The 25,668-nt window shown below is 39.4% G+C and overlaps 1 protein-coding gene across 1 annotated transcript in view; it reads right to left on the bottom strand.

The window, feature by feature from the left end:
* Positions 1-25,668, bottom strand: part of LOC109934529 (La ribonucleoprotein 1B) — a 192,131-nt gene that overhangs the window by 53,287 nt on the left and 113,176 nt on the right. The window contains exons 13-14 of the mRNA XM_048609725.1: positions 8,462-8,523; positions 3,180-3,239 (exon numbers count right to left, since the gene is read on the bottom strand). Coding sequence (XP_048465682.1) covers positions 3,180-3,239; positions 8,462-8,523 — 122 coding nt within the window. The remainder of the gene's footprint in view (positions 1-3,179; positions 3,240-8,461; positions 8,524-25,668) is intronic.

Raw genomic sequence — 25,668 nt, 5'->3', positions numbered from 1 at the left:
ACTCATCCATGCTGTCCAGCTGTGCCAAACTAATCTAGTCCCATTTGCCAGCATGGCCCTCTAAACCCTTCCTATTCATATACCCATCCAGATGCCTTTCTAAATGGTGTAAATTGTACTAGCCTCTACCACTTCTTCTGGCAGCTCGTTCCATACACACACATCCCTTTGCGTGAAAAGCTGCTGTGGGTCCCTTTTAAATATTTCCCCTCTCACCTTAATCCTCTAGTTTTGGACTCCCCCGCCCTGGGGAAAAGACCTTGGCTATTCATTATCTATGCCCCTCATGATTTTATAAACTTCTATAAAGTCGCCCCTCAGCCTCTGATGCTCCAGGGAAAATAGCCCCAACCTATTCAGCCTCTCCCTATAGCTCAAACCCTGGCAACGTCCTTGTAAATCTTTTCTGAACCCTTTCAAATTTCACAACATCCTTCCAATAGCAGGGAGACCAGAACTGCAAGTAGTATTCCAATAGGGGCCTAACCAATGTCCTGTACAGCTGCAACATGACCTCTCAACTCCCACTCAATGCACTGTCCGTAAAGGCAAGCACAGAAATACCACCTTCACTATCCACTCTCTACCTGTGACTCCACTGTCAAGGAATGATGAACCTGCATTCCAACGTCTCTTTGTTTAGCAACGCTCTCCAGGAGCTTATTACTAAGTGTATAAGTCCTGCCCTGATTTTCAGCACCTCATTTATCTAAATTAAACTCCATCTGTCAGCCCATTAGCCCATCTGATCAAGATTCTGTTGAGGTAACCTTCGTTGTCCAATACACCTCCACTTTGGAGTCATCTGCAAAATTACTGACTATATCTTGTACGTTCACATCCAAATTATTTATAAAAATGACAAAATGCAGTGGACCCAGCACCGATCCTTATGGGATATCACTGGTCACAAGCCTCCAGTCTGAAAAGCAACCATCCTCCACCACCCATTGTCTGCTTTGGGCCAGTCCTGTATCCAAATGGCTGGTTCTCCCTGTATCCCATGTGATCTAACCTTACCGAACACCTCACTAAAGTCCATATAGATCGCGTCCACCAGTGATGAAACACAATTTCCCACACACAAAGCCATGTTGACTATCCCTAATCAGTCCTTGCATTTCCAAATACATGTAAATACTGTCTCTCAGGATTCCCTCCAACAAATTGCCCCCCACTGATGTCAGGGTCATGAGTCTATAGTTCCCTGGCTTTTCCTTACTGCCTTTCTTAAATAGTGGCACCTTGTTATCCAACCTCCAGTCTTCCAGCACCTCACCTGTGGCAATCGATGATACAAATATCTTAGATAGGGGCCCAAGCAATCACTTCCCCAGATTCCCACAAAGTTCTAGGATCCACCTGATCAGTCCCAGTATTTATCCACTTTTATTCGTCTCAAGATGTCCAGCACTACCACCTCTGTAATACAGACATTTGTCAAGATTGCACTATCTATTTCCCCAAGTTCTGTATCTTCCATTTCCTTCTCCACAATAAACACTGATGCAAAATACTCATTTAGTATCTCCCCATCTCCCACAGTTGCACACATAGGTGGCCTAGCTGATCTTTATGCGTTCCTATTCTCTCCCTAGTTATCCTTTTTGTCCTTAAAATGGATCTCTTTAGATTTTTCTTAACCGTATTTGCCAAAGCTTTCTCATACCCCTTTTGTGCCCTCCTGATTTCCCTCTTAAGTAAACTTCTATTGCCCTATACTCGAATAGGTATTCGCTTGAGCACTGCTGTCTAAAGCTGACAATTGCTTCCTTTTTTTCCTTGACCAAAATTTCAATTTCTCTGATCATCCAGCATTCCCTACACCTACCAGCCTTGCTGCTCACCTGAAGCGGGATCATAAATCTGAAGAGACTGGAAAAAGCACAGAAATGGTTAAGCAGGAGAAATAATGAGAGTTCATGAAGGAATAAATAGGGAAAGAAATGATGTTCACAGGCAAAAATGTTTGTAATGATTCATGAGAATACCTCCAAACACAAGGGACTTTAGCTACATTGATTAGAGAAGTTGGGATGTTTTTCTTGGAGAAGGCTGAAAGGAGGAGATTTTATAAAGGCAATTAACCCATGTGGAGTCTGAATAGAGAGTACACTGGGAAAAGAACTGTTCCCATTGGTAGTAAGATAGAGAAAAAGAAGGTACAATTGACACACAAGGAAAATTATTTTACATGCATTATATAGTCTGTATCTAAAATGCACTAAGGCCATGGTGGAGACAATTTCAATCAAGGCATATTAACTTGAGAAGGAGAACGTGCAGGGAGAAAAGGAAAAATTAAAAAAAAAAAAATCAGAATCCCTACAGTGTGGAAGCTGGCCATTCGGCCCATCGAGTCCAAACTGACACTCGGAAGAGTATCCCAACCAGACCGATCCCCTCCCCTCCACCCTATCCCTGCATTTCCCTAGCCTGCACATCTTTAGATTGCGGGAGAAAACCAGATCACCCGGAGGAAACCCATGCAGACACGTGAAGAATGTCTGTGTGGAGTTTGCACAGTCACCCAAACTTGGGTCCCTGGCACTGAGGCAGCAGTGCTAACCAGTCAGCCACCAGGCCACCCTATTGAGAAAGGCAGAGAAATAGCATCAGGTGAATGCTCATTCAGAAAGACAGTGCAGACATAATAGGCTGAAGAGCTTCCTTCTGTCCTATAATAATTATGTGATTCTATGAATCAGAAGATACAAGCAAGAAAACTGAAGTTACACTGAAGGCAAAAGGAATAATTAAATCTGGAACGGACTACCTGAAAAGGGTGCCAACAATTTCATGAGAAACGTTGAAAATGGATTTGAATAAAAAAATGTGAAGGGGAAAAACCTGTGCCTTGACTATTAGAGTATCTCTTTTCAATTAAGCTTTTAAATGATTTGACTTAACTCTTATGACTGATTCACTGTCACATTTGTTTTATAAAGCTCCCGTGAAGCACCTTGGGATCTTTTATTATGTAAAAGGCTCTAAATATTTGTTGCATCCCCAATGCAACTTCTCCTTGATACAATTGTGCTATTTGCTGAAATGGATTGAAGATAAAAACTAATTTGCACTCACGCAGATACAGACTGAACTAAAAAAATTGTTTGCTAATAAAGCATTTAGTTTTATTTCAGCTAAAATATAGACAAGTGCATCACATGTTAACATACCTCCTTATTAGCAATTTCTCCCGGAGTAGGCCAGTTTGTGATGTCACTGAAATCACTTGCCTAAAATAGGGGAAAAAATACCATTCCACATTTCAATAAATTTAACATAAGTTTACAGAGCATGAGAATGCGATCTTACTTGTGCTGGCTCAAGCAATCTGGTAAATCCCATTCCCCTGCTGTTTCCCCACAGCTATGGAAACATTCCCATTCCAAATATATCAAATACTCTCTTACAAGTGACTGCTAAACCTACATTTTTCACCACTTTCTGGCAGCATATTGCAGATCATACACAAAGAAGTCTCATATCCTCTCATTACTGACTCTTCTGGAAAGAGGTCGTTCTTATTTGTCAGAACTCTTCACAAGTTTGAAGACCTTTTAAGTTGCCCTGTAAACATTCAGATACACGAAAAAATGCCATCTTTTCACTTGAAATGAAATCCGTCAACCTCGTTTCATTCTGGTAATCTCCTCACATCATCCAAATAAGCAGTTTTGATTTTCTTGTTTCCTAACTGTCTACAGCACTCTACAGTAAAAAGTACTTCAGGGAAAACAAATTAAAGTTCAATTTGCTGTTGTAAGCCTTAAAAATGGAGGATTCTTGACATGCCAGCAATCTGGCGACTCACTAATGCTTGGACAGAATTGTACATTCATAATCATCCGAAGTTCATTAATCTGTTGGGCGTAGACACTAGACAATAGAAAATTACTGGTCTTTCCTTTGATTCTTCCACTCCCATTCTTCACTGTCAAATGAAAGTTAACTGATACTTTCCATGAATCATAACTTTGTCTTTTTACCTTCTCAACACTCAAATTCTAACTATTACACATACTGCTCCATTTCAAATGTTAAGCCGTAAACACACTAATCTCTATACAAACGTAAACCTGTAAGGGATAGGAGTGGAGTGAAATGCACTATTCAGACAGCTTTATGTATAACCTAAGAAAAGGCATTATAATCCCAAGGTGCAAATTTCGTAAAATTCCATTTCTTACTAGTCTCAAGTAGCAGTTCAGCTTTTTTGTTTTCCCCTTCATACCAAGTTGAAAATAAGTGAATCAAACATATTCCATCAGGGAAACTAATAGATTGTGAATCAGCACTGCAGTGAGCCAAAACTCAGATCTTGTTTTCCTCCTGGAATTCTCTTCTTTTCCCTTTATTCAAATATCGAAAACCTTGCTAAGCGATACCCCCATTTGCAGGTTTGCACAATTACCCCTGCTCTAATAATGATGCAGATGCCACCTGTAGCAACTTTGCTGCTGCCCCAGCTCAAAACATGCAATTTTATTGGTCTGTATGGATTGGATACAGACTACTCATATGTGAACTTTTTGACCATTAAGGGGAGTCAGAGTTACACAGTATAGAAGATGAGCTTGTCACAACTCATCCCTGCCCAGTTTCCTAAATTGAACCAGTTCCATTTGGTCCATATCCCTCTAAACCTATCCTACCCACAAAACTGTCCAAATGTCTTTTAAATGTTGTAACTGTACTCACCTCTACCATTTCCTCTGCAGCTTGTTGCATATAATGCACCACCCTTTATGTCCCTTTTAAATCTTTCCCCTCTCACGTTAAACCTATAGCCTGTAGCTTTGGACTCCCCTGCCCTGAGGGAAAGGCCTTGGTTATTCACCTTATCTATAAGGCTCATGATTTTATAAAGCTCTGTAAAGGTCACCCCTCAGCCTCCTAGGCTAACCAGCCCCTCAAATCCTCAAGTCTTGATTAAATCCTTGCAAATTTTTTTTGCCCCCTTTCCAATTTAATAACATCCTTCCCACAGTAGGAAGACTAGAATTGAATGCTCTGCTTCAAATATGGCCTTACCAATATCTTGTCCAGCCATAACACGACACCCCAATTCCTGTACTCAATGCTCTGACCAATGAGGGCAAATGCGCCAAATGCCTTCTTCACCACGGTCTACATGTGGTGCCACTTTCAAGGAACTATGTATGTGCACCCCTAAGTCTATTTGCCAACACTCCCCAAGGTCCTACCATTAAATGTACAGACCCTACCCTGATTTGCCTTACCAAAATGCAACACCTCATATTTATCTAAATTAAACACTATCTGCCACTCCTTCACCCACAGACCCAGTTGATCAAGGGACTGTTGTATTCCAAGGTAACCTTCTTCAATGTCCCTAGATCATCAATTTTGGTGTCATCTGCAAGCTTACTAACCATGCCTCCTATATTCTCATCCAAATTGTCTACATAAATGCAAAAGAACAGTGGACCCAGCAGCAATCTTTGTGGCACAAGGCTGATTACAGGCCTCCAGTCTGAACATAATCTTAAAATCTGCTGCTCATGTTAGTGAAATGCATAACTCAGTCAGATAAGCAACACTGCATCATAAAATCACATGGTCCAGCAAAAATCTTGAAAATGCTGGCATTTGCATACAGTCAGTTTTATGTATTTCTTAACTGTATATTCCGGTAAGATAAGCAGATTTGCACAAAACAGAACAAGACTTCTAACAACTTCTCCAAAATGCTGCCATGTCCTTAAAATCTGCTTTATACGATACTAAAACGTATACCTTGATGAGATAAAGTAAGTTTGCACATCAAAATCAAGCTTCCTTGCAATCTCGTCCAAAATGCTGGCATATTCTTAAAATTGGTAACTTTTTTTTTTACAGAAATGCATCACTCGGTGAGATAAGCAGGTTTGCACAACAAAATCAACATTTCTAACAACCTCTCCAAATTCCCATCACTATTTTCTTCACAACTTTATTTTGCCTTTACTTAGTAAATTTACTCAAAGCAACAATGGAAATCAAGCTCTCAATTTCTGTGATAAATTCAGTATGCTACTTTATTTGCAACACTTAACCAGACAATAATTTGTTTGGTTTAATTTTTTCAGCATTGATTTCCTTGTACTGATCCAAAATTACTACAAATGAATACATCTGGACTCTGCCTCTTGCTATAAGCATCTCCTTTCCCATGTCCTGACACGACTACTAACTCTTACGGAGTATAATTTGGTAGGTGATGCATGTTGCCAAAGTCATGGGGATCATATCAATAATTCACTTTCTCACAATTACCACTGGTGTTGAAAGCAGAAACTGGCTTGTTTTGCTCCCTGCCAAGGTTAACAACTGAATACCTCAAAAACTAATTCTCATTCTTTTGTAATCCCTGTACCTTTATAATGCAGATTTATCAATTCTATTGATTAGCAGATGCTTCCTAGCCATTTGAACCTGCTTCAAAAAGAAACAATGCAAGATACAAGAAAAAAAATTGCTGACTCAAAAGGTGCTGTGAAGAAATGTATTTGCCACCCATTCACCACTGTAGATCCTGCAAGACAGTCTAGAAAATGTAATACTGTAGATGCAAAGAGCTCAGTTGAGAAGCAAAGAAAAATGCGGCAGAAATATTGGAATTTAAGAGCTGAAAGGTAAATAATTCGCAAGCAAAATCCAGCATGCTAGCAATTAGAGAGTGAATTCAGGGGACAAATAATAAACAAACAGTCAGTAACAAAACGGAAGAAATGAGCATCAGATTCAATGTTGGGTGGTATGCCACTGAACTGTAAAATAAAGTAAGGAATGGTTGGTAAGATGACATAAACCCTAGGTTTTTAAGCCAAGCTTTACAAGTATCTCAGAGGCAAGACAGGCATAGGAAGGGAACTTTAGAACCTAGGTAACTGCAGGCATAGCAACCAAAAGCAGAGGAAGGCCGTGGATAACAACAGCCTAGAATTACAGGACTGCAAATAACCGACATTTGCTTGGCAGATATGGGGTGGGGAGTGCCTCTCAAGAGATTTGAATACAAAAAGGTGAGAACATTCAAAAATTGGGAGCAAACGTTGGTCTCTGAAAACCAAGTCAACAGAACTTGGTACAGGTTGAGACCAAAGCAGGTTATAGAACCACAGAATCCCCAGAGTGTGGAAACAGGCCATTCAGCCCAACAAGTTCACACTGACCCTCCAAACAGCACCACACCCAGACTCGTCCCCCTACCCCCTCCCTGTAACCCTGCATTTCCTGTGGCTAATGCACTATCAGCAATTTAACATGGCCGATCCACCTAACTTAGATATCTTCAGAGTGTGGGAGGTAACCAGAGCATCAGCAGAAACACAAGCAGACACAGAGAGAATGTGCAAACTCTACACACACAGTCACCCGAGGTTGGAATTGAACCTGGGTCCCTGGCGCTGAGGCAGCAGTGCTAACCACTGAGCTACCATGCTGCCCCCAAGTTTATAGAGGGTAGAACAGATGGAGACCAGCCTGGAGTGCATGTGAATAGCTGAGTCTAGAGATAAGAAAAGCATAATAGAAGGATGAACAGATCAGGCAAGACCAAGCCGAAGTCAGGCAGTGCTAGACAGGTGGGAAAAGGCAGTCTATTAACGAACGCGACTGGAGCTCATCTGGAGTCAAATATCATGCAAGGGTGCAAAGAGACCGACTCACGGTCTTGCCAGGGGACAGATGAAATCAATAATTAGTGGAACAAAGGTACAACTGCTTTTAGAAATAAAACAATTTAGAAAAATAAAAATTAAAAAATAATAATTTGGAAAAGCAGAATGAGGAAAAAAATTTGAAACCACTGGCAAGAAAAACCTTTGACATTCTGATAAAACAATATAATTCAACACTTTCTGAACAGAGTGTCACATCACTGCCTAGTGCGGCGAGGAGGGTGATGGAAAAGAATCAGAGTCCCTACAGTGTGGAAACAGGCCCTTCAGCCCAACAAGTCCACACCGACCCAGAGCATCCCACCCAGACCCATCCCCCTTATAACCCACCTAATCTACACCTCCCTGAACACTATGGGCAATTTAGCATGGCCAATCCACCTAACCTGCACATCTTTGGACTGTGGGAGGAAACACACGCAGACATGGGGAGAATGTGCAAACTCCACACAGACAGTCGTCCAAGGGTGGAATCGAACCCAGGTCCCTGGCGCTGTGAGGCAGCAGTGCTAATCGTTAAGGCAAACCTTAATTTATATCTTTTCTTGAGAGGGAGGTAGGGTACCCAGAAGATGTGGGACAGTTTTGGCTGCATGTTAAGATAATTTAAAGAACATTTCACCGGACTATTAGGTGATAAATCATCAAAACTTTCAATATAGCCTTCTAGTTTATTAGTTTCAAGGCATGCTATAAAATTTTGACATATAAAGTTTCACAAAACTAAACATGGACAAACCTTTAAAAAGTATATGATAACTTATTTGGCATACCTTTCCAGTTTTCTTTGCTTTGGGTTTGCTTGCCTTGATTATTTTGGTTGAACTTTGTTGCTCTGAAAATTCAAATGGTCAGTTAGGAGTTGTTAATGCAATTGATTATTCAAGAATGTCAAACTAAAATACCTTAGAATCATTCAACAAAGATTAAGTACAACCAACAATTTAGCCTCACAAAATGCATCTTTTAATAGTTCTTCAAAAACAAAAGTCTTCTTTATGTCTTGCAGCAATTTCTGTACACTATGCATCAATGGTTTTGGTTTTCACCCTAATTCTGGAGAGTAGTCAGAAACCACATTTCCACTGATATGATCCTTTAATTTCCTGATCCTCAGAAGCAAACCAGAGCCAGGAGATTTGGCAAGTTATTGGAACAAATTCTTATCTTGTTACTTCACAATGCAGGAGGTTAAAGTTTAATTGAGAATACATTAACATTCCATTGAATTTCACTTTGTATTTTCATCATAAGGTTCTATATGCAATTTTAAAACCCAACATTTGTCTTCATGGTTGATAACACTACATATTCTGAATATTGTAGGGAGCAAAAGATCCAAGATATAGGAGCAGAACTAAGCCATTCAGCCCATCAAGTCTGTTCTGCCATTCAATGAGATCAAGGCTAATAAGATAATCCACAACACCAAGAGGAATACAGTTGAACCTAGGTATAATATTTATCAAGAAATAGTTGAAGAAATTAATAGGATAAACTGCCATGAATTGTCCAGGAAAAGGGACCCGCATTCCTCAGGTTTTAAAGAGAGATAGCTACAGAAGCAGTTGATGCATTATCACTAATCTTCCAGAATTCTGCGGTGACTAGAACTGTTTGCACAAAATAGAGGCAGCTAATGTAATCTTATTATTCAAGGAAGGAGGGAGACAAACAGGATCAGAAGAATGCGAGAATGCTTTATGAGGGGCAAGGGAACAAAGCAGTTACAGAATAATAATATGATTAGGCAGTTAGTGAGTGAATGTTGACAAATCGTGTTGAGAAATCCATCAAGTTGTTCTGAGGATAAAGAAAAAAAAGGAACAGAGAATGTTTGTATGTTCAAAAAGCTGTGATAAAGGTATTCCACAAGAGGCTATTACAGAATATTAGGGCCCATTAGACTATGATTTCTTCCCACACGTGCTGCCAGACCGACTAAGCTTCTCCAGCAAGTTATTTTTTTGTTTCAGGCCTCTAACATCCAGAGTTTTGTTTTATTCCACTAATCTGACTCCTGGGATAAGGAGAATATTCTAGGATCAGAGGTCAAGCAGGACTATATTCCCTGGAATGAGCAGGATGTTTTCTTGAAGAGGTAAAAGGACAGTGAAGGATTTTGACTTGAAAACCAGAAATTAGGTGTCATAGTCTCAGAATAAGGGGATGGCCATTTAGGATGCAGGCATGCAGAAAGCTCTTTAAAGCACATGGATCCTGGAATTCTATACTCCAGATGCTTAGTTAACACATCTAAAACAAAGACAGATTTTTTTCATATTAAGGAAATTAGGGGATAAAAAGGAATAATGCAAGGAAGTCAGTCTGAGTTGGAACATCAGCTCTAATTGCACCAAATGGCAGAGCAAGCACATGGGGCTGAGTGGTAAACTCTCAACTGCATTTATGTTCTTACCTTTCAACTGTAACTATTTACATATTCACAGCTGCAGAACTACTGGGTGGTCTATAATTATTTTTGCTTCTTTTAATATGTAAAGCCATAGATGCAAAGAAATTCTATTCATTTTTTCATGAAATTACACACACAAGGTTGTACTTCAGAAAGATAGATACCTGGACAACTGTTCACCATTTACAGAAACAACTTAAATGTCAGAAGTATGTCAAAATGTGCTGATAACACCAACGTTAGTTAAAAAAAATTCTTAAATAAGTCAGTTTCCAGTACAGGTATAACAGTTACCAAAATAAACCTGATTTGGTGCATTGCAGTAGGAAGAAAAAGGAGGCTGCATACCAAGTGTTGGGATAAAATGAACAGACTGATGTGGGTACAAATACATAGATCACTGAAGTAACTAATGCAAGTAAATTGGGTTGAAAAACCTACAATGCGCAGAGGCTTGTTTCTACAGGATACCATTGAAAAACAGGTCGTAAAGCTAGAATTTTTACAGTTACAGGCCAGAAGAATCTGCAAAATTGTTTTGAGAATATTACAAGATTTGAGAGGCTTTACTCATCATGAAACAACCAGTGGGTCCATTCTCTGGGAAAACACATCAAACAGCATATCTCTTTGGCTGTTTGCAAGCAAGGTACTGACCATATTCAAAAACCTATGCTTGCAAAAGATAAGTGTCGAATGTTAGATGTTATTTCGCTCTTAAGCATGAACTGGATAATCCTGAATGTGCAAAGCATTATACGAACAACCAATTTGGAATTTAGTCAGGCTTGGAGTGTGGGTACTTAAAGCTACATATATTAGTATAAAAGGACCCTGCTCCCTGCAGACAGTGAACATGTACACACACTGTGCGTCCTTTCAACTCATTAAATTGAGTTGCAGCCACTGACTCGTTTCTCAGGGTAATGTCTTGATTAGAGTCAAGCCACCTGGCTTAACTGCCAATTATTTCATTTGTTCATTCTCCTTGACAACTCAACTAGAGTCGCCTGCCAATTGATCAGGACTGTGCACTCAATACAAATACTGATTTCCCCTTACATTGGTATTCTTGAGAATTGTACAACAAGTGCAAAACAAAAAAAGATTTGTCAAAATGTCTGTCTTCAGCAATACAAAAATACTCCCACTGGCATTTGTTGCTCACCACTAATTACCAAAGGGAAATGGTGAGCAGTTAGCTTGAACCACTACACCATTAGGGAAAGGTGGCCTAGTAATCCAGAGACAGCAGCTTATGGAGTTCAAATTCAATTAATGGATCTGGAATTAAAAGCTAGTCTCAGTGACCACAAAATCCAATATGTTCAAAGCTATTTTGCATCACTGTATAGTCACATAGTATCACCTTGGGATGCAGATGGATACCTCCACAAAAGTAACGATCCCTTGGATGTATGAAATGACGGATTAAAGGAAGAATGGGCAATTAAAGCTACATAAAATGCTGACTCGAAACTATATCGTGGTTCATTCATGAATGCTTGATAAAAATCCTGAAGTCACTTTGTGACAGCACTGTAGGTGCACCTATAGATGGACAGCAGCAGTTTCAGAAGACATCTCAGTGTAACCTTGAAGGTTAATAAGGGATGGGAAATAAATGCTGGCATAGTCAGCAATGCCCACATCTTAACAAATACATTAAAAAGAAACCACACTGTAAAGGTAATCTCAGCAGTGTTAGCCAGAGATAATGAAGAAATGGTAACGTATTCTCGGTTCAGGGTGATATTCCTGATTTGGAGGTAGTGATATTACTGTATAACTCCATGGAGTTGTAGAGCAACTGTAGGGACACAGAACAAAACAACAAGAGGAGCAACAGACATAGCACATGAATGAGGGTTGCCAGAGGGTTAGCTTTCCAAATTAATCAAAAAAGATTGCAATACACATTCAAGGAATTGTCCTAGCATGTTAAAATTATTTTTTTAAAAAATTGAAATTTTTGCACGTAGAAAAGAAAGAAAGATTTAAAATATACAGAAAATGCTTTTACAGGAGATTCAAAGCAAGATCTGTGTGTTTTTAGTAGTCAGACATAGCTTTCCAGATGCACCAGGACTAGAGAGTTTTACAATTGAAGGACTTTGTTTTATGATAAATCAAGCAGGGAAAGTGGCACTCCATTTATATTTCTTTAAAACATGATTGTTAGCCTTGGGCTGTTTTCAGATTTTCAGATTTCACTTGAACAACTGTTTCTGGCAAACCTTACCTGCTAAAATAGAAGAAAAAGTAAAAGTAATTGACAACAGTTCTTCGAAATTCAGAAGAGTTTTAGGGATCTTCACTACTACCAATCTGGTTATTCAAAATCTGTTGGTACACTGTTACAAACTAAACTATCAACTATCACCAACCTCCAAGCAAATAAATGTGGAAACAAGGAAAATTCAGTTTTTAAAAAACAACAGCATATAACTGGTTGGCCAATGTTCCAATACCAGTCAAAGAAACCCCCCAAACATTCTGTGTTGATTATCTAGGTAATAAACATTCTACCATTTATTTTAGTAGAATGCGCAATTATGAATGACTGAAAACAAATAAAAGACCTTGTAATACAAGGTGATGTGCATCAATGGCTTTCTTTTAAAAGGAACATGAAAACTGCTATCGTACAGGCAAAAAAACCAAATGTCTTCTGATGGGTTGCTGAAGAGAAGAGACATTAGTCCAGTAGCTCAAGGCAAAGATGCTTAAATGCTCAATACAAGTGTAGCACGAAATTCCATAGTTTACCAAAGAATTACATCCCAAACCACTGCATTTGAGTACGTACAAACAACAATGATGTCAATGAAGTTGATTTTGAACTGTTTCTGAAAATAGTCTACTTTAAATAAATACACTAAAACACTTCTCAAAATGAAATTTAAATTGGGTGTTTTGTTTAAGGAGGAAATAGGGGGTTTTGGGGGTGAGGGGGTGGGTGGGCTGTTGTTTCAATCAGTACTGCCATTCCTCTTTTTAGCACTTCCACATTTTCCTGTGCAAAACATTAATCAGTGCAAACAAGTGATTTTTGATCAATTATTTCTCACATGATGCAGAACCTTAAAATGTTCAAGTTGGCAGGCACTGCTGTACAGCCTGAAAAGGAAGAGTAATTCCTTGGATACTGATGTGCTATCAATCTATCAATAATACCACTAGGTACAGTTCCATTCTTGTCAATGTCAACAGAAGGAAATACTGTTGGACTAAAGGCTGTAAAAAAAAAAAAAGGCTCCATCTCTCTCCTTGTTTTTCAATGTTGCAAGCAGCTTGTTAAATAACCCATTTCAAACATTATACTGAAGAACATGGGAGATCACGATCATATTTGCCTCCTAGTCTGCAATTATGATTTTCAGTTTTGTCAGTCAGAATTTACTAGCAAAATCCAGAAAAAAGTAGGAAAACTATTTATAAAGGGGAAGTAATGACCTGGTGGGATTATTGATAGATTACTAGTTCAGAGGTCCAGGTAATGTTCTGGGGACCTAAGTTCAAGTACTGCCATGGTAGTTGTTCAATTTGAATTCAAAAACTTAATTCTGGAATTAGAGTCTAGTAGCAGCCATGCAACTGTTGTCGATTGTTGGAAAAATGCATCTGGTTCACTAATGTCCATTAGGCAAAAAAAAAAATCAACCATCCTTGCCTGCTGTGGCCTATGTGCAACTTTAGACAGGTTTTCTATATGTTTTCAAGAAATCCTCTCAGATAACAAAGTTGCTAGTAAATCTTCAGGACAATGATGTTGAGATCATAGAATCCCTACAGTGTGGCAACAGGCCCTTCAGCCCAACAAGTCCACACCGACCCACAGAGCATCCCACCCAGACCCATCACCCTATAACCCACCTCATCTACACATCCCTGAACACTACAGGCAATTTAGCATGGCCAATCCACCTAACCTGCACATCTTTGGACTGCGGGAGGAAACTGGAGCACCTGGAGGAAAAACACGCAGACATGGGGAGAATGTGCAAACTCCACACAGACAGACAGTCGTCCGAGGGTGGAATCGAACCCGGGTCCCTGGTGCTGTGAGGCAGCAGTGCTAACCATTGAGCCATTGTGCCGCCCTAAATGTAATGTACTTCCCTCGTTGTAAAGCTGCTGGCGTGATTACAGTTTCACTATTTGAATATTGTTAGCCAACTAGCAGAAGAATCTGTGGTTGTGATCTATGGATTGCATTTATCCATTTAATTCATGAAATGAAAACTGCTTGATACTTTGTTCAGTTTGTAGAATTATCGAACGGTTATAGCACAGATAGAGTCCATTAGATCTGTTGTACCTTTATCTTCCTCTCACACCCAACTCCAAAATCACCCATAGTATATTTTCATCTATTAGCAACCAACTATATATCACCTGTACTTTTCTACTGACCTGCTTTACCTACTCTCTACAAAAGTAATGCAGCCAGTCCCACTTGTGCGCTCTTTCCCTGTAGCCCTCTAGATATTTTCTGATCAGGTAATTCAGTTGCTCTGTCAACAATAATTCAGTCTGCCTCTTCCACACACTCAGGCACTGGATTCAAGATCTTAAACACTGTTTTAAAAGAAAAGCTCTTTCTCATTTTACCGTTTGTTACTTTGCCATTCACCTTATTTCATGTCTTTTAGTCCTTGACATTTCTGCTGAGGGGAACAGTTTTTCTCCCTCCCCAATATAGACCCATGTATTTAAGCATATCTAACAGATTTTTTCCTCAATGTTTTGTTGGAGATCATACACAATTTCTCAGTCTATCCACGAAATTGAAATCATTCAACCGTGGAACCATTCTTAGGGATCTCTGCAACTCCAAGTTTCACATCCTTCCTAAAGCGTATGTCCAAGAACGTTACATAACAATTCTGCAGAGTTGCACCAGTGTTTTATTACAGGTTCATCATAAATTCCTTGCTCATATTGGAAAGCCTTGTCCTTACATGCTCTTTTAACCATTTTTTCAACCTCCAACAGATTTGAATCGTTTATACGCATATCTCCCCAAGTCTGTTCCTGGACCTGCTTTGGATTGTTTGCCTTTCGTTCAAATGGTATCATTTCACACTTCTCCACAGTAAATTTCAGTTACCATATTGGTTTATGAAATCTGAGGGGCATGGATAGGGTGAATAGCCAATATCTTTTTTGGAGGGTGGGAAATCCCAAGCCAGACAGCATAGGCTTAAGGTGAGAGGGACAAGATTTTAAAAAGGACCTGAGGGATAACATTTTCATGTAGAGGATAGTGTGTCCACAGACGAGCTGCCAGAGAACATGGAGGCGGTGGGTACAATTACAACATTTAAAAGGCATCTGGATGCACATATAAATAAGTAGTGTTTAAAGAGGGATATGGACCAAATACTGGCAATAGGACTAGGTCAGATTGGGGTGTCTGGTCAGCACAGATGAGTTGGGGGACTGAATGGTCCTTTTCCATTCTGTATGACTCCAAAAACAACCAATGCATTTTGCAAAATTGCAACATTTAAAACACCATTTTCAATTGATCAAATTAATGACCTGCATATAAAATCAAAAAAGCACATAGCTTAGGTATGTTTATGGATTACCTATTGCTTAGATGCATACTGTGGCAATTTGTAGGCTTCATTTAAAGCCAATATTTCAATTAGTTTCTCTATATTACAGGCTACAAGTACCACTGAATCTAGTGGTTTGATTAGGATTAATGTATGAGTTAAGTGTAATCATTTAAGAAATGGTTTTCCCAGAGATTTGAAATTCAAACACATACAACTTGCAAGAAACGGTAGCTTGGTTGCTTCTGTTTTACAGTTGCATTGTCAGGGGTGTATTTGCTATTTTTGCACATAGAACCATTCATATTTTGATTTCTACCCAAGATTTCAGATGGATTGTACAGGTTCTATGACATTTTTAAAATAAGTCTAAAATTTATCTCAAATCAACACCACCTGTCATTCATCACCATGAAGTTTTGAGATGGTGTGTAGAAAATGGCTGGCATATTTACCTATATAGTCATGGCATGTCAAATTTAAGTTTCACTCTTTTAATCATTTCGACGTATTCCCAATAGACAATGCACTAAAATGAATGGAAACCTTTCACCACAGGGCAGAATTCTCAAAAACTGTCCAGCTTTCCCCATGAGCCCCAAGAACAAAATACCACTGCTACTCACTCAATTGAAGTCAAAAGTCGCACTTTACTTGGGACTTCTGTGGTTCAGTACAAGTAAAGACAGATCCATTTTTTTTCTTTTTTTTAAAACTCCTATACTGCAATCCAAAGATCATCAGTTTATTAGGTTATTCCCTACCTTAGTTTTAACGTGACTTACTTCAATTGTAACCTTTCAACTGAGATCCAACAGTTAGTAATCCCATGAGTTTTACAGACTTTTCCTTATAAAATTATGAATCTAATGTATGATATGCCACTCCTCAAAATCGCCAGGATGTTGATATTACAATCTATCATTCTGATCTCAACACATCCTTTGCTAGAACACCCCTAAGTGTGGAACTGAATCCACTGGGCTTTTTAAAAATACAAGCTTACTGAATTTTCATACTGTGTCAATCCAGATCTAAGTCAGTGAGACAGAGAGCAAGACAACTTTCTTTTACAAATGATCAGTCCATCTTTTTGAACATGTTATGATATACCTGCATGGTGCGGGGGGGGCTTGAACCTGGGCTTTCTACTGCAAAGGAAGAGGCATTACTGCAGGGCTACAGCAGTCCCAAAGGCATCTTCATGGATTATAGGAGCTAGTCATTCTTTATTTTTTAAGAAATAAACACCAGTAAATCACCAGTTTTCCAATTGATTAATTTACATGCAAAGTCCATTAACAGCAATTCAGACCACCAAAGCAGAGAGTTGTAATTACTCAGTCTTACAGCACCTTCCACACATCAGGTCCACCTATTCCCTCCTTTACACAAACCCAGTTTATCAATTAACCCCAAAGACTGCTTAAACTACTTGCTGAATAAAAATTCTCTCTTTTCACTAAATCTAAAAAATGCAAACCATACCATCTTTATTTTGCATATTTTATCTTTCCTTATAAGGCCTGTCATTAAAATTGCTTTGCCTTCTACACCTTATAAAAAAAAAATCCATCTTTCATTTTCCTCCTTTTGTGTCTGATCACGAAGTTCTCCACGCATAAAGCGATTTTCCTTCATGTTTTATGACTCCTCAGACCAACTGGAGATGGTGTGGTCTGGCAGCCTCTACACAGACCTTCATTTCCTAAACTTGCAAAGTAACTCTAGCATTTTTCATTTGCCTTTCAGATTTCCAGCATCTGCAATTATTTATTCTTATTTCAGAGAATTGGTGACTTGTGTCAACCTCCATTAACTTGTCTTTCAAAGACTTCCTTTATTCTAGCAAGGTCATTTATCAAACTTTGCACACTCGACAAAAGGGTGGTGCTGAGAAAGCTCCATAAGAAAGTGGTTACACACATATGAGCAAACATTTCTCAGACTATCTCTTGTATAAAATTTCCTTCAGAATATCAGATAAATGTTTCAGCAGCCAAAATACATTTAGCTTCCAGTTTTATTTTCTTGGCTTCTCAAAACAAACAGATTTCCTATTCTTTCAAATCAAGAATGTGACAAATCTAGCTGTACTCAAGTAGCCACTTGGAAGATAAGCACGTCAAAACACTCAAAAAGACAACTTTGAATTTTTCTGAATTTAATTTAGTCTTTATTCACTCCCAAGACTTTCAACAGAAAAGATGTTTCATCATAGGACAAAACTGGTATTGGATTAGTCTGCGTTTGCAAACAGTTTAACTGCCTAATATCAAATTCTTCATTTTACTGTTCTTAAAAGAATCCATATAACGTGTTAACAATCCACTTCCACACTACAGATGCACATCCACTGTCAAGCACATCAAAACAGAATGAATTTATGACTACAGTATTCATTACTAGGCTGAAGCTTCTTACAACTAGTACAATTCTCTCCACTTGTTCAGTATCACCAACATCATCTTTCAAACCTATTGTGTTGTATAATTTCAACCTTCCTATTCCATTTCAAACAATTTGTGACAATGATTTTTTGAAATCACATCCGAAGTACCTGTTGGTTATGTCCCAGACATTGTGGTGGTTCATTGTTTTGTTACAATGGGGTGCGAAGAGACCAGATACTCACCGTAGAATTCCGGACTTCTGACCTGCTCTCAGAGCCACAGAATTTTTAATCAGTGACTCAGTTCAGATTTCGGTAGTAGCAAGTATTGATAGTGGGAATTCAGTTATGGCAATACTATTGAATGTCAATAGATGACTATTGGATTGTCTTTTGTTGAAGATGGTCATTGCCTGGCACTTCAGTGGCTCAAATGTTACTTTCCATTCTGCAGCCAGGGCTTGGATGTTGAGGTGAGGAGTGGAGTGGTCCTGGTACAAACCAAGCTATCAATGAGCTGTTAGTCTTTTGCAGATACTGCTCGACAGATCTGTCAACAACCCCTTCCATCACTTTGCTCGGCCTGGAGAGCAGGCTCGTAGGGCAAGTTAAATTGGCCAGATCAGAGTTGTCCTGCATTTTGTACACAGCACATACCAGGATATTTTCCATTTTGTTGGTGGATGTCAGTGTTGATGCTATACTCAAAACAGCTTGGCCAAGGACACAGATGGTTCTGCAGCAAGTCTTCAGAACTATCATCGACATATTGTCAGGGCCAATGGTCCTTGCGGTATTCAATTTCTTCAATCATTTCCAGAGATCACAGAATGAAGCTAATTGGTTAAAAGCTGGCATCTGGGATATTGGAAACCTCAAAGTGGTAAAGATAGATCGCCCACTTGGCACTTCTGACTGATGATGGTTGCAAGTGCTTCAGGTTTGTGCAGTAATGTGGTGGGCTCCTGGAGACACCTCCATTGAGTTATTTAAATTGCCCACCACCATTGATGATTCCATGTACAAGGACTGCAGAGCTTAGATCTGATGCGTTGGCATTATGAGATTGTTTAGACTTGCGCCTTATATGCTTCATCCATTGCTCATCAGGCAAGCAGTCTTGTGTTATAGCTTCTCCAGACTGACATCTAATTTTAAAGTATGTGTTGCACTGCTCTCAGCATGCCCTGAACTCTTCATTGAGCCAGGATTAATTCTGAAACTTGGGAGTAATGGTAAAGTGAGAGATATGCCAGGCCATGAGGTTGCAGATTGTCAGTGTAAATTTGTGCTGTTGCTGATGACATTATCTCAAGGATGCCCAGCTGGAGTTGCTAAATCTGTTCAAAGTCCATCCTATTTAGTACAGTTGTAAAGCCATACAACAAACTGGAACGTGAAAATGAAACTTTGCCTCCAAAAGGACTATCTGGTGGCCACTCCTACTAACACTCAGCTATTCACAAACCGACAGGTAGATTGAGGACTTTCCCCGTCTTGATAGTTCCTTCACCACTTGCCGCAGACACTATAGCAGCAATGTCCTTTCCAACTCCGCCAATTTGGTCAGTAGATGCGCTACCAATCCACACTGAAACCTTCCATCCAGACGACATCTGTTGCCTTGCCACCTTCAGTGCTTTCCCCAAGTGGTGTTCAACGTGGAGGAGTACTGATTCATTAGCTGAGGTGGTCATCAGTAGGAGGTTTCTTCGCCCAAGTCTGTCCTACTGCCATGAGATTTCATAGGGTTCAGAGTCAGTGTTGAGGACTTCCACTGGATCTCCTTCTCAAGTACTTACCTGTGCCCCACCTCTAAGGAGACTGTCCTGCCAGTAAAACAACATACCCACAGAGGTTGATGGCAGTGTCTGGGACATAGCTTGCTAGTACAATTCTGTGCATATGATGGTCAGGCTCTTGCTTTACTAGTCTGTGGGACAGTTCTCAATTTTAGTGCAAGACCCCAGAAGGTGGTATGGAAAACTTTGCAGGGTTGACAAGGTTATGTTTGCTATTGTCACTTCTGGTCCCTCCATTGATGCCAAATGGTCTGTCTTGTTGAATTCCTCTCTTTTTTAAAATCCAGAAGTGCTCTTACACACAACTGAACATTTCTTTCTCTCTTCATCCCCGCCCACCAACTATCAAATCACCCACGGTATTTTTTTTTGCCATCTATTAATCATCAGTAAATCATCCACATTTTCCAATTGATTAATTTACATGCAAAGCCAGTTAAAGGAAATGTAAACTATCAAAGGCGAGGATGAGCTGAGGCGGGAGCTCAATTAAAATGGGGTCAAAAGGGGTAGACTTTGTAACAAATTGATATAACTGAGTGACTTGCTAAGCTATTTCAGAGAGAAGTAAAGAATCAAATCACATAGCAGTGGGTCTGCAGTCATAAGGGCCAGATCAGGTAAGGATAGCAGCTTTCCTTCTCCAAAAAGGTACTAGGAAACCAGATGGGGTTTTATGATAATTGTTACATGGTCACTATTAGGTTAGCTTTTAATTCCAAATTTTACCAAATTCACATTTCACCATCTGCCATGGCGGGATTACTAGATCAGTGACACTAATACTATGCAAAAATTCTACTTGGTGGCAATCTTGCATATAGTCTGCTAAATCTGATTATATATTCTTCTGAAGAATATCCACCATGCTTTCTAAATTCAAAGCCCGGCCATGCCCTTTTGCATCTAATATTCAACTTTCTTATAAGCTTAATAGGATTGCCAAACCTCCTTCAGTGTTCAGTTATTGGGCCTCAAACTCCAAATACTTTATACACGTCCTTGCTTCTAGTAGGAACCAAGTGCCCAGGCCGTGTTTGATTTTATTCTTGGTAACTCCATGTCCATATATCCACTTCACTTCTGGTTTCAATTCACATTCAATTTCACCAAACATTGGTGAGCAGTCATATCCAGATACTTAGCTGGTTGATAAGTTTCAGCCATTCCTCTCCAAACTAACTCCAATTACAATCATCTTTGAAAATAACAGTTTCCAATCTTCACCTCAATTCCATAATCCTCTGCTACCAATGTCAGTTTGGATCCAAGGCAGCCACTAAGACAAAAAGTGTCTTTGTGGATAAATTCATTAACTATATGCAGCTCCTTCCACACACCAGTCCCTAGCAAAAAATTCAATTAACTCCAATGACTAGCTTTATCATTATTCTTCACCTTCTGCAAAAAAAAGTCACCTCTTTCCCTTTCAATCTTTATGAAAACTTTCAGTTTGGTTTTTCACTTAAAAAGCATCAAGAAAATCATAAGACCTTTACTGGATCTTTCAAAACAATTTGACTACCTTCATACAATTACATATCGAACATAACAATGATTGGCATTTTTGTGTATTTCATCCATTATATTTACCACTATTATGTTCAATGTTGGTTTCAAAGTTGCAAGTTAACTCACAGTCTGTGAAACAACTGAGCCCAATTCAAAATGCAGAAATCTAACTTCCTACACTAAAAATCATCCTCAGTTCCAATAAAAACTCAAAGTAATCTTACCACAGTATACAAGATAAACTATTTTACTACTCAATGCCATATTCAAATTATTGCACCCTGTACAGTGAAAATTCATCTCAGTTGCAGATAATGCGATGTTACATTGGAGAGGGGGGGCGGGGGGGGGGGGGGGGGGGGGGGGGTGCGGTGTGGTGACATCGTATTAGATTGAATTACAAGAAGACAAGTAGAGGTGAGCTCGCATAATGGCAGCTTGGTAGTATGATATTGAGGCATAAACACACTGCAGAGAGACCATTCTTAGTTGCACAATTAAATTTGCCAAAATGCTACCGTCACTTTGTTATGCCAGTGGAAGTCAATATCTTAGAGAACCAACATCTTACTAAGTTTATTTACAAACATATTTTTAACTGCAGCCTTTGTAGAAAATGAGCAATTTACCAACACACAGCCGTTTAGCATTGGTAAGCAAAACAGGAAGATTAACTAAAAAATTAGACCATAAGATTATCTTGGGTAATTATTCTTAAGTAACAACCTCACTGTTTGGCAAAATCAACAAATCTTTTGTCCATAGAGGGCAGCAGTAGGTGGATTTTGGAATTAAGCAAATTAAATATAGTGAAACAGACAGCTGTTTAATAGCAGGCTATAAATTATCAGACAGTGTCACAGATCATAAAGATGTAGACCCCTTTATTTTAATTTGTGCCCATTCTATATTTTCTCTAATAAGAAAAATACCTCAGCATCCACCTTCTAAAGTCCCCTCATAAAACGATATGTTGCAATAATTTCACTTCCATTCTTCTGAATTGTATGAGTATAGGCCCAAATGCCTTTCCACTTAGGAGCATCATCCCAGGAACAGCCTACTGAACCTTCTGTGAACTGCTTTTAATGCATGTATGTCCTCAAAATGACAATACAGCATTGCAATAATTTGGAAGAAGTCTCACCAATGCTCTGCATGGCTAAATTGGCTGGATAGTTGGCTTGCAAAGCAGTGTGATGCCAACAGCATGGGTTCAATTTCCCCATCACCAGCTGATGTTACCATGAAGGAGTCTCCTTCTCAACCTCTCCCCTTGCCCTAGGTATGGTGGCCCTCAGGTGAAATCGCCATTCATCCCTTTAATGAGAGCACAACTCTTATGATCTGGTAAGACTTGGCAACCCAATAGCAATTGTAGCAAGGTTTCTCCAACTTTTAGGCTTCGCCCCCTTGCAATAAAGGTGAACATTCTACTTGTCGTCCTAACTGTTTGTTGTACTGCATACTAACTTTTTGTGGTTCATCTACAAGACATCCAGATCCTCCTGTGCATTCTCTCCAATAAAATAATTGAGATTTTATACTGAGATGGTAGGAACTGCAGAAGCTGGATAATCTGAGATAACAAGGTGTAGAGCTGGATGAACACAGCAGGCCAAGCAGCAAAGCTGACGTTTCGGGTCTAGACCCTTCTTCAGAAATTTCTGAAGGGTCTAGACCCGAAATATCAGCTTTGCTGCTCCTCTGATGCTGCTTGGCCTGCTGTGTTCATCCAGCTCTACACCTAGTTATCTCAGATTTTATACTTCCTGGCAACGTGGACAACCTTACACCTTCCCACATTGATCTGTACTCCATCTATCATAGAGTCTTAATTTCTTGAGCAGGAACGGAAATTTTCTTTAAATTAATTTGTAGTAAGCATGCACCAATGAAAAGGTTTTTGTTCACTACTCACTCCTAGTTACCCTGAACAAAATCCATGAACCACTACAATCTTATGCATTCTTTGTAACAGTTTGATTAATCAAGTGGTTTACAAGGTCACTTTAGAGGGTAGTTACGAGTCAATCATGTTAGCTTGGGACTGACCGGGTAACAGATCTTTCCCCAGAAGACATTAATTCCAAAAAATACAATTCAATAAAGCCTTATAAAATAGAATCGCTTGCTGTCTTGGAAGTGACAATGTGGTCATAATGGAGCTGTCTGCACTGCCATACAAAAGCAGTAACTGCACAATAATCCTGACAAGTAATAATAAGCCTCTTCAAAAACTATGTTCTTGGTTTTTGTTTTTTTTTGGAAACAGCCACATCTACGTTTTTCTTTCTCTGGGTAGCAAAACACTCAAGTGTAAATAAGGTACCTTCTCCGCTAGCCTTTACAGACAGCCCCAGTCATCTAGGAGGTTCTGCAGCCAAGAACAAAGATCACAAATCCTATCTTTGCAAACAATTAAAATTGTGTAATCCGTAACTGATTTAGCTGTCAGTAAAGCAGAATTTAACTGCAATGTGATACTGTATTGCACGGGGAAAAATAACTCAATAAAAGAACAAATCTCAACATGCTCCAATTGAAGATACCCTGAACCAGGGCACATAATGTTCACAGGTAACAATTTTCAGTAGAACATGCTTCAAGATCTCACCATTGGAATTAACAAACATAGTTCCTGAATGACTGCCTAATATTTACTACATCTAAAAAATATAGGCCCAATTCTCCAAGCATGATAGGAAGTTCTATTTCTGATCCACATTAGATTAAAAAAAAAATCCATTTACTTTTGGTGCAGTTTTCTGAGCAAATATTTGGGCCAGGAACCTTTCCAGCTAAAGTAGAACAGTTGACTCCAGGAACCCATGATGACAGACACAAAGGATCGGTATGAAACTACATCCCCTTTCCAGTAGTTTATTAGTGTATGCTATGTAGCCACTTCGATAGCTACTAAGAAGAGATACATATGCAAGCTTTGCATGATGAAAGGGGGCAATGCAGGTTAAGGGAACCCAAATAATGTCCCACACCTCAATGATATGATATCAGTACATCAGTTAATAGCTGCTCCAGAGTTAGAGAGCAGGTTTTAAGCCTCTAACATTTCCTGGCTAACTATAAACTTAACTCAGTCAGTATCCTCCAACACTAACTGAGCGTGGGACTTTTTCTGGAGGATTCTAGACTCCAAGTAATGGCCTACTGGTGTTGCAACTAACAATTCCCAGAGACAGACGCATTTGCATTTCTGCATGGCCCAGATGTGCAACTTCCAATCTATACTGCTGCAATGACCTTCTTCCTATCGAAACAGCCAGGCAATTGTACTTAATAAACGAGGCCCACCTTTTAATCATATTGCACAGATGATCTGAACTACCTTCAAAGCAATACAATGTACCGTCTGCTAAGGTTTCAAAGAACAGAACAGAACAGAATAGAATAGGAGTAAGGCTCATTTAGTCAGTGACAATGACTGATCTGTGATGCAACTCCAATTACCTGTCTTTAGCAGATAGCAGTCCAGTTAACAAAAAAATCTCAGATATTCACTCTTTCTTCATCAGCTCTTTCAAACAGCAACTCAGTTAGTCCGGTCTGTTCTTTCCACACAGCATTTTCTCCATTCTCATTCCTCAAGTATGGTACCCAGAATTGTACACAATACTTCAGCTGATGCCCGTGGAATGTTTTCTAAAGATTTAGCATAGCTTCCTTGCTTTTATACTATATGCTTATAAAGCCCAGGATCCCAAATTTCCTGTTTAAAAACAGCTACAACTTGTCTGGGTCACTACATTTTCAAAGAAAGAGAATTAAAATGTATACTTTCCTCAACTTTGGGGAATAGCACAGCAAGCACAGCACAGTGGCTCAGTGGTTAGCACTGCTGCCTCACAGCACCAGGTACCCAGGTTCGATTCCAGCCTCGGGTGACTTTCTCCCTGTGTCTGCGTGGGTTTCCTCCCACAGTCCAAAGATGTGCAGGTTAGGTGAATTGGCCATGCTAAATTGCCCATAGGGATGTGTAGATTAGGTGGGTTTTAGGGGGATGGGTCTGGGTGGGATGCTCCGAGGTTCGGTGTGGACTTGGTGGGCCAAAGGGCCTGTTTCCACACTGTAGGGATTCTATGATGGCACTGTATACAGAATTTGCAATTTCTTTGAAACAGGGAAAAAAAAAAGACAATCATAATTTATCCACAAACACCATGTCAAACAGTAAATCTCATTGCCATTACCCAAGATTCAAGTCATCAGGTACTGCATGTACATGAAGCTAGAAATTGGGCATGTGATTATGACGTTGTGCTAGTTTTGT

Source organism: Rhincodon typus, chromosome 1, assembly GCF_021869965.1.
Source record: "Rhincodon typus isolate 14 chromosome 1, sRhiTyp1.1, whole genome shotgun sequence".
Lineage (NCBI taxonomy): Eukaryota > Metazoa > Chordata > Chondrichthyes > Orectolobiformes > Rhincodontidae > Rhincodon > Rhincodon typus.
Note: the sequence above shows the minus strand (reverse complement) of the source record. Positions and strands in the feature narration are given on the sequence as shown.